The 10,564-nt window shown below is 36.3% G+C and overlaps 1 protein-coding gene across 1 annotated transcript in view; it reads left to right on the forward strand.

Moving 5' to 3' along the window:
• LOC102600526 (CTD nuclear envelope phosphatase 1 homolog) overlaps window positions 1-8,077 on the forward strand; it is a 22,293-nt gene extending 14,216 nt beyond the window's left edge. Inside the window, exons 5-6 of the mRNA XM_006338780.2 lie at window positions 7,314-7,467; window positions 7,564-8,077. Of these exons, the coding sequence (XP_006338842.1) occupies window positions 7,314-7,467; window positions 7,564-7,704 (295 nt within the window). The 3' untranslated portion in view covers window positions 7,705-8,077. The remainder of the gene's footprint in view (window positions 1-7,313; window positions 7,468-7,563) is intronic.
• Window positions 8,078-10,564: the final 2,487 nt, after the last annotated feature.

The following is a 10,564-nucleotide window of genomic DNA, read 5'->3' on the forward strand; positions in this document are numbered from 1 at the left end:
GCATCTGAATTGAAAGATTTCAGGCCAATTAGCCTAAGTAGGAGTTTCTACAAAATCATCTCAAAGATCCTAACAGAAAGACTCAAGAGGGTTATGCCAAAGTTAGTAGATGATCAACAAATGGCCTTCATAAAGGGTAAACAAATTATGGATGCCATTCTGGTGGCTAATGAATGTGTAGATATGAGAACCATATCCAAAGTCCCAGGAATTCTTTGCAAGCTAGACATAGAGAAAGCTTATGATCACTTGAACTGGGAATATTTGTGGAGCACACTCAGGAGGATGGGGTTTGGCAACACCTGGATAAAATGGATGAGGTTTTGTATGACCACAGTGAAGTTCTCTGTTTTGATGGCTCACCATCTGGCTTCTTTTCCTCTGAGAGAGGATTGAGACAAGGAGACCCCCTTTCTCCTTTTCTTTTCATCCTAGCTATGGGAGGTCTAAGTGATATGCTGAAGATTGCTTAGGTTAATAACAAAATTAGGGGCTTCAAAGTGAGTCAGGGGGATTCACTGGGAGTGTCTATCTCCCACCTATAATATGCTGATGACATATTAGTATTTTGTGATGCAGAAAGTGAACAACTGAAACACTTAAGGGTTATTTTCATTTTGTTTGAAGCAATATCTGGACTCCATATCAATTGGGGAAAGAGCTTTATCTATCCTGTGAATGAAGTACCAGAGATCATCCCCTTGGCAAACATATTAGGTGGTAATATAGGGGAACTTCCCACCACCTATCTTGGCATGCCTTTGGGAGCTAAGAGTAAATCTTTGAGCATCTGGAACTCTGTGGTAGAAAAATGTGAAAGGAAGTTGGTTAACTGGAAAAGTCAATACTTATCCTCGGGTGGTAGAGTCACACTTATCAACAGTGTTCTTGATGCCATGCCAACCTATATGATGTCCCTTTTTCCTATGCCTGGGAAGATCATTCAGAAGCTGGACACAATCTAGAGAAATTTTCTTTGGCAAGGTAATGGGGAAGGGGTTAAGAAATTTCACTTGGTTAAGTGGGATGCTGTTATTTCCAATAAAAAAGAGGGAGGTTTGGGAATTAAGAATTTGAAAGCCCACAATAAGAGCCTTCTGCTAAAATGGCTCTGGAGACTAGCAACAGATGATCAGAGCTTGTGGGAGGACACTATCTTTGCAAGATATGGAAAGGAAGGATCATGGACTACTAAGGAGGTTAATACTCCTTATGGTGTGGGTCTATGGAGAACTATTAGAAATCAGTTGCCAAGAATTTTGGAGCAACTTCTGTGATTAATGTTGGGAAATGGGAGGAAAACCTTGTTCTGGAATGATATATGGATGGGACAAACACCTTTGAGACAACAGTTTCCACACATTTATATTCTCAATCAGCAGAAAATGGCTACAATTGTAGAAGTCAGAAATGAACAAGGATGGAACCTGATTTTTAGAAGATTCCTCAATGATTGGGAAGTGGAGAGAATGACTCAGTTCTATAATACCTTGGAACAAGCCAAGAACCTCACTTGTGAGGAAGACAAATTGACATGGAAGCTAGAGAAAGATGGCAAGTTCAAGGTGAAATCAGCCTACAAATTACTAGACATTTCAACTGAAACTAAGGAGTTGTGGCCTTGGAAGATGATCTGGAAAGGGAAGATACCACATAAGGTGGCTTACTTCACATGGCTTGTTGCAAGACAATCTGTTCTGACTCAGGATAACTTAATGAAAAGAGGAAAGGACTTATGCTCCAGATGTTTTTTTGTGAATCTGAGACAGAGACAATAAACCATCTTTTTTTGCATTGTAAAGTGACTGAGAAACTATGGAAGTATTTCATTAACCTGAGAGGTATCACATGGACCATGCCTAGAAATACTGCAGAAGTCCTAGCATGTTGGAATAGAGATGAAAATCAGTCAGGACACAAGGAGAGATGGAAGATTGTCCCTGCCTGCATTTGGTGGACAATATGGAGTGAGAGAAATCGGAGATGTTTTGAGAACAAGAGCATTCCTTTCCAAAGCATTAAAATGAATTGTTTAGTGACCTTTTACTTTTGGTGTATCAATTCTATTCCAAAGGATCCGGGGGACATCACCCTATTCTTAGATAGTTTATGAGGGAGATAGGTGTTTTGATTCTTTTGGTAAACCCTCTATACTTTTGATGTAATTACTACATGAGTTCACTATTGGTGTACTTCTATGTTGATAATACCAGTTAACTTTCTCAAAAAAAAAAAAAGCCGTTTGGCTAAGGCTTTAAATTGTTTCACCTCATTTTATAGTGACTTCTTTGTCATACATGACCTCAATACGGGAAGGATGATTGACGAAGGGCATGAGTCAGATGGACTTTATTATCTCAATTCTCACAAATCCACTATAGTTTGTTCAATCTTAGTCTCTCCAGATTTAATCCACAAACGATTGGGACACCCTAGTTTATCCAAACTTCAAAAGATGGTACCTAGCTTGTCCAAATTGTCTAAGTTAGATTGTGAGTCATGTCAATTGGGGAAGCACACCCGAGCTACTTTTCCACGTAGTCCTAATAATCGTGTAGTCTCTTTCATTTAGTTCATTATGATATTTGGGGTCCTTGTAGAGTCAGATCTACATTGGGCTTTAAGTATTTTGAGTAATCATCATTGAAAGTAACAAAATACTTAAATCCCAATGTAGAACTAACTCTACTAGGACCCCAAATATCAGAATGAACTAACTGAAAAAGAGACTCTGCACTATTATTAGGATTACGTGAAAAAGTAGCTTGGGTGTGCTTCCCCAATTGACATGACTCACAATCTAACTTAGACAATTTGGACAAGCTAGGTACCATCTTTTGAAGTTTGGATAAACTAGGGTGTCCCAATCGTTTGTGGATTAAATCTGGAGAGTCTGAGATTGAACAAACTAAAGTGGATTTGTGAGAATTGAGATAATAAAGTCCATTTGACTCATGCCCTTCGTCAATCATCCTTCCCGTACTAGGTCCTGTATGACAAAGAAGTCACTATAAAATGAGATGAAACAATTTAAAGCCTTAGCCAAATGACTTATTGACAAGAGGCTAAAGGGACAACCAGGGACAAAATGAACATTATTTAGAGTCAAGAAAGGTAAGGGATTGGCTTGACCGACTCCGGCTGCCATGGTCTGAGAACCATTAGCTAATGTAACAGTGGGAAGGGACTGAGAGTAAGTAATATTAGACAATATAAAGATTTGTTACCAGAAATGTGGTCAAAAGCACCTTAGTCCATAACCCAAGGGCCAAGTGTGGTGGATTGTGAGATTCAAGCAACAAGATTACCAACTTGGGCAACGGAAGCTATTGAGAAGATGTCTGCCTTACACTCTAGTAGTACTTGGGAGCTTGTTCGTCTACCTCCAGATAAATCTACAGTTGGTTGTCGGTGGATATATACAGTGAAGGTTTTCACTTGGGCCTGATGGACAAATTGATGCACTTTATGGCCTGAAGCAGTCTCCTCGAGCATGGTTTGAGAAGTTTAGCATGGTTATTCAGTTGTTTGGAACGTACGAAGTTAAGTTGATCTTTTTGTGTTCTATTGTCACTCTGCTCCAGGTTTGTGCATGTATTTGGTAGTATATGTTGATGACATAGTTATCACAGGCAATGATGATGAGGAAATTACCAAATTGAAACATCACCGTTTCTAGCACGTTCAGACTAAGGATCTTTGCCGATTGACGTACTTCTTGGGCATTGAGGTTGCTCAATTCAAATCAGGAATTGCCATTTCACAAAGGAAGTATGCACTTGATATTCTTGAAGAGACAGGGATGATAGATTGTAGGCCTATTGATTCTCTAATGGATTCAAATGTTAAGCTCCTACTAGGTCAAGGGGGGGGGGACCTCTTAGCGATCCAGGAATATATAGAAGGTTGGTAGGAAAGTTGAATTATCTCATAGTGACTCGACCTGATATTACCTTCTCGGTAAGTGTCGTAAGTTAGTTCTTGAACTCTCCTTGTGATAGTCATTGGAATGTAGTTATTTGCATTTTTCAATACATAAAATCTGCTCCAAGGGAAGGACTTCTTTATGAAGCCCGAGGACATGAGAAAAATGTTGGATATTCAGATGCAGATTGGGCAGGGTCACCCTCTGACAGAACGATCCACTTCGGGATATTGTGTTCTAGTTGGGGGAAATTTGGTGTATTGGAAAAGCAAGAAACAAAATGTGGTTGCTAGATTTAGTGCAGAAGCAGAATATCGGGCTATGGCAGTGGCAACATGTAACTCATATGGATCAAGCAACTACTGAAGGAGTTGAAATTTGGAGATACTAAAGGAATGGAACTTGTGTACGATAATCAAGCTGCACTTCACATTGCATCAAATCCAGTATTTCACGAGAGGACCAAACAAAAAGAGATTGATTGTCATTTTGTTAGAGAAAAGGTACTTTCAGGAGACATAGTCACAGGTTCGTGCGGTCAAGTGATCAATTTGCAGACATATTCACCAAGTCCGGGTCCCAAAACAAGTTATATATGTAACAAGCTTGGTACATATAATTTGTATGAACCAGCTTGAGGGGGAATGTTAGAATCCTAGGAATATTCTAGTGTTTCTATAGCATATGTAAATATAGTAGGTAGCTTGATTTCCTCCTAGATTTACTCTAGCTTGATTTGATTTTGATTTGTAGTGATTAGGTATTGATTTCCTTTCCTTTTAGGACATGCATACTTAGCTATTTAAACCCCAATAGCTTGTGAGAATAATCAAGCTGAGTTCTCTCTCAAACTCTTCTCTTCTCACAATAATCAAAAACTCAATAGCAATAACATATAAGAAAATATTTCAATTCAAAAGCTGAAAATAGATAATACGTACTTAGAACTTGAATGAGAAAAAAACAGAACAAAAAAAAACAAAGGTAGAAGTGACTCTGAAGAAGAAGGAAAATAGAAACAGAGGAAGAAGAAATCTGAAGAAGAAAAGAAGAAACACGTATTGGTTGGATTTTGGAGTCGCCAAAAAAGTCTAGCTAGTCACCTGAGGAGTCTAGTCGAAAATCCTAAAATTACCTTTTAACATTTAAAACCCTAAATTGGTCGCCTTTTTTTTAAAGAAAATACAAAAGGTGACCCCTTTCTTGCCTTTGTCGCCATGGCGTCGCCTTTTGACGATCGCCTCGCCACAATGCTAAAGTGCGATTAAGGGTTGCCTCGCCTCGCCTCTCGCCATTGGTGATCGCCTTTCACAACACTGTATTAAACACTCAAGCTCAAGTTGGGAGGAAGCAGGAATTGAGGCAAAGAATAGAAGTTATTGGAGGACCATTCCAGCATGCATCTGGTGGACCATTTGGAGAGAAAGGAATGCTAGAAGCTTTGAGGACAGAAGCAAATCCCTACAAATGATCAAAACAGATTGTATTCTGTTATTATGTTTTTTGTGTACAAAGAGTTCCCCTATTGGTGCAGAGGCAATCCTAGAAGTATTAGAATCATGCTAGGCTTGCTGTTTTTGTTCCTAGATTTTCATACTTTTTTGTAAAGGGGCTTTCAGTACTACATAAGTACTGGTTTATAATACAAATCGTTACCTTCTCAAAAAAAAATAAAAAAATTAAACACTCAAGCACTCACATGAAAGTACTACTCAAGCTTAGACCTAAATATGATTAGCATCAACCAAGTCAAAAAGGGTTTTTTCGTTTCCCTCCTTTACTACTACTAAAAAGAAAATAATAATACTCCCTCCGTTTCACAAAGAGTGGCCTAGTTTGACTTGGCACGGAGTTTAAGAAAATAAAGAAGACTTTTGAATCTTGTGGCCCTAAATTAAAGTTATGTCAAATGTACAAAATTGCCCTTTAATCTTGTGGTCTTAAACATGCCACGTGGAAAGTTGAAAGTAAAATGTTACCAAAAAAGGAAAGGGGCCATTCTTTTTGAAACAGACTAAAAAGGAAAGGAGGCCATTCCTTTTGAAACGGAGGGAGTAAAAAAATAAATCTAATGACTAATTTTCCTCAAGACGGTCGTTATCCATCCATCATTGGGAAAAGTCTCTACCTATGACTAAAAGAAAAAAAATACAGTTCAAGGACTCAGTTGGAAAAGAACCGAAAACAAAACCAGGGGAAATTATTCACTACCTGATAAAATAATATAGAAGGCATCCAAGCAAGTTCTCCACCCCACACTAGAAATTGTGCACTGTCCTTTGGCCTAACTAATATTTTGAGTTGTAAAGTTGAGAAGCTCCCAACTACATATTTGGGATGCCTCTGGGTAACCACCACAAGGAGTTAGAGATATGGGATGGGATTGTTGAGAAAATTGAGAAAAGGTTAGCCACCTGGAGGATCATTACTTCCAGCTCAGATTGTCACCCATTAGTGTTTGGGCTGTGTATGATTTTCAAATTAAATCCTTAATTTGTTGAAAAGCATGGTGGATCAATGTCAATGTTTCTAAAAAGTTTCAAGCCTTATAGTTCATCTCTTATGTTGGACAGTTTCCCGATTCAGTGATTATTATTGGGTCCACTTATATTTCTGTATCAAAAACTGGTGAAACCCATTGTAGATTATACTCTAACCTTAGTACTGGCTTGCGACTATCTACGGAATGTTCTAAATCTCGAGACTAGGAATTGTGATATATCTGGTTTCCTAAGACATGTTGGACAGAAAACATGTCTCTGATATGAGATACTTTGATGCTTAATGCTTGTCACATGCTTAGACGGCTTAATTTCTATCGTTGTTAGATAGAAAAGAGGAGTGGATTCTTTGTTTTGTGCCATTTCTTCGTATGTGGATTGTTAATCAACTCATTTGTACATTCTATGCGTTTTGATAAGGATCTATCGTTAAATAATTTTTATCAATATCACTCCTATGATACATCATTCCTGTTGGATTGTTTCGTGAAAGGACCTCATTTCTTTATGGAATTTATGTTCTCTTAATGATAGTACTTGTCGGGAATAAAAGGGAGTTACCTAAATGATACTTATAACAGGATTACCCATCAAGTATGTCTAATTTAAGCTTCTCCCTCTCAGGAAAATGATGAATGTGATGTCCCCAAGATAAAGAAAGATTGTCATGACATTAGAAATTGATTACTGATATTAGATAATGAATTTTCCTGTACCTAATGGTTCAGATCAAATATTATGACATTTGTAAGGTCCATAAATTTGTGGTATCCATATCGCGTTGATTTCTGTGTCCTTGTTAACTCAGCTTATTGTTGATGCAACAATTATTTAAAAAGTTCTTTTCAGCTTATTATTGTGAATTTGACATTTTCCTTACCTCACAGGGAGTACCGAGAACATGTGAAGGATTTATTATGCATTTCAAAGGACTTAAGCCGAATGGTCATTGTTGATAACAATCCATTCAGTTTCTTATTACAACCTCTAAATGGAATTCCATGCATTCCATTTTCTGCTGGACAACCACATGATATACAGGTTTAATAAATAAGAAAACCATGTACGGAATCTATTCCTCAAATTTAGCTACTATGCTCTGTTGACTTCAACTCGGGTTTTTTAATTCTGTATCAGCTTTTGGAGGTAATTCTTCCACTTCTCAAGCATCTCTCCAAGCAAAAAGATGTGCGGCCTGTGCTGTATGATAGATTTCATATGCCAGAATGGTTTCAAAAGCATGGAATCCCTGCTTCTGCATTGACAAGCGGGGAATGAAAATCTCTGGTGAAATTGTTACTAATTCCTGGACACCAATCCTGTAATTGTTCTGGGAGGGCAGTCCTCTTCACCCGAAGAACAATTTTTGTATAGCTAATTTTGTGCAGAAGAGCAACCAACAGGGAGGTCTCAAGTACTGATCGGAATGTTCTCTCCCACTATATCGCAGAACATTCTCATTGTGGAAATTAAGATTATTGTGTAACTTGTTCATAGCCCCTGTTCTTGGACGATGTTAGTGTTTGTGCAATTGTGTAAACAGTCATTGCCAATAATTATTCCCTTCTCTCTGAAACAATTCTAGTTTAAAGGTTTGACCGTTGGGATGCTCTCTTCAGGAATGGTAATGTTAAAAACATTCTAGGTGACATTTGGGTGTGTTTAGTCTGGAGAAAATATTTTTCAATTTTTTCATAGTCGCTTAGTAATAGTTTTGGAAAACATTTTCAGTAGGAAAATGACTTCCTAGTAGAAGTAGATAAAATAAGTTTCACAAGTGTGCATGCTTCATATTCACCCCACCCCTATATCTCCCAAACCTTCACCCTTACCCTTAAGTTTAAAGTGACATGGAGATTGATGATGATCTTGCACATTGTATTACTAGAGGGTGAATGAAATGGAGGCTCATACCTAGGGTATTGTGTGATAAAAATGTGTTATAAAGGCTTAAAGGTAATAACTATGAAGTGGTGGCTAGATTCATATTGTTGTATGGAGCGAAGTGCTGGTCAGATTAAAATGCACATGTTCAAAAGATAAGGTAGCAGAGATGATGTTGCTCAAATGAATGTATGAAAATATTATGAGAGATAGGATTATGAGTAAAGTTATATAAGATAAAGTGAGAGTGACTTCCATGGCAAACAAGATGAGAAAAATGAGATTAAAATGAGTTGAACATGTGAAGAGGAGATGTATGGATCCACCAAAAAAGAGGTGTGAGAGGTTCACTTAAGGAGAGGTAGAAGTAGACTTAAGAACAACTAAGCGGATATGATTAGATATAACATGTCACATCTTCAATTATTGAGGACATGACCCTAGAAAAGGTATGGAGATCAAGGTTAAAGGTAAAAGAGGTAGTAGAGTGTTGTCATACTTTTATGTGGAAGAGGTAAGGAACTAGTCTCCTCTTTTCATGCACTTTGTTTCATTTACTTTGTCAAACTTGTTATTTTGCTTTCAATTTTGCTTTGATTGCACTTAATCGAGGGTCTATTAGAAGCAATAGGATAAAAATAGAGGTTTTATATTGGATAAAAGGCATAGAAAATACAGTGAGAGACGTAAGTATTACCTCGTATCTTTAGAATAAAACAGAGGTTTTATATTGGATAAAAAGCATAGAAAATACAGTGAGAGACGTAAGTATTACCTTGTATCCTTAGATTATTTTTTTTTGCATATGAAAAATATTACAACATACCTAAACATTACTGAATCTATTTATCTATCTATCTATATTACCTTAAAAGTATGAACTCCTAACTTGAATGTTAAATTACTATAATATTTCTAACTTAGGTTGTGACTTTTCTGATAAGTTGTGACTTTTTTCGATGAGTTGTGGCTTTTCCAAAGAATTGTGACTTTTTCAATAAGTTTTGACTTTTCCAAAGGGTTATGACTTCTCAAAAGGTCATGATTTTTTCGGTAAGACACAAAAAATACTTGTTTATACCACCCTTTGTTGACTATAAATAGAGGGACTTACTCTCATTTTTTTCAACCACAATTTTTTTAATCTACTCTTCTTCTTCTTGCATTTTAAAAGATTTCGTGTGATTGATTGTCATTGAGTGAGTTCGAATAAGGTTATAAGTCATGCCTTTGCTCTTAGTATATGCTGATTACGGTCGAGTTGTGAGTGGAAAGAAAGATTTCTTTTTGGTGAAAACAGAAAATGTACATTTTTATCAGTTTATTACTTGTGCCATTAGTTGTATGACAACCTGGTGCTGCCTTTTCTGCAATAATTTTATCATAACAAAATTAAATCAGTTGCTAATAGTGGTCCATTTGTAACTTGCTAAGTTCATGGTTGTGGTGTTAAATCCCCTTTGATGATATATTTCAATGTTCTACCAACAATAGAAGAGTTAAGCAAAAATAGGAGAAATTTTATCTTGAGGATTACAGAAAACATATTTGTCCTTTCTCTTCACTCAATATTTCTCTTGTGTCTCTATGTTGCATTTTGTACCTTCACATTTTCTCTTCTTTTTTAACAGTTTGTGAGGAACACACCATCATTATTATTGTCAAAATGCGGTTGTCTTTAGCTCCCCTTTTAATAGTCATCTTTGATGTTTGAGTGAACTGCCTTGTTTTTTCCCCTCAGAGTTGTTGACTGATGAACTTCTTGATTGGGACTATCGAAAGGCCATCAATTTGCATAATATATACATTAGTATGTAATGTTCCAATATATGAAGTTAACATGATGTAGTCTAAATTCATTTGTTTTTTTTTTTTTAACATTTTCTCTTGTGATGTAATTATATGCTTCTCAACATCTTTTTCCAAAATTATTAAACTTCTCAAGAGTTAGAGAATTGTCACAATTTTTTTTTTTGATGCTCAATACAAAAGAATGACTTTATTTATCAATGTTACTTATGTGATTTAAAATGTTAGGAAGTTTGCTTCAAAAATAGTTATTACTATATAAACATTGCCCTTTTGGTTTACTTATTTACTTTTCTTAATATTACAATATTTTAGACGAAGAAAAGTTCATATATATATATATATATATATATATTTGGGTAGGTATTTGTATTTAAATTAAAGTATTATATATTTCACAAATGTATTATCAAGTTAACAAGATCTTTTAATTTCAAAATATATT

Source organism: Solanum tuberosum, unplaced genomic scaffold, assembly GCF_000226075.1.
Source record: "Solanum tuberosum cultivar DM 1-3 516 R44 unplaced genomic scaffold, SolTub_3.0 scf00005, whole genome shotgun sequence".
Taxonomy (NCBI): Eukaryota; Viridiplantae; Streptophyta; class Magnoliopsida; order Solanales; family Solanaceae; genus Solanum; species Solanum tuberosum.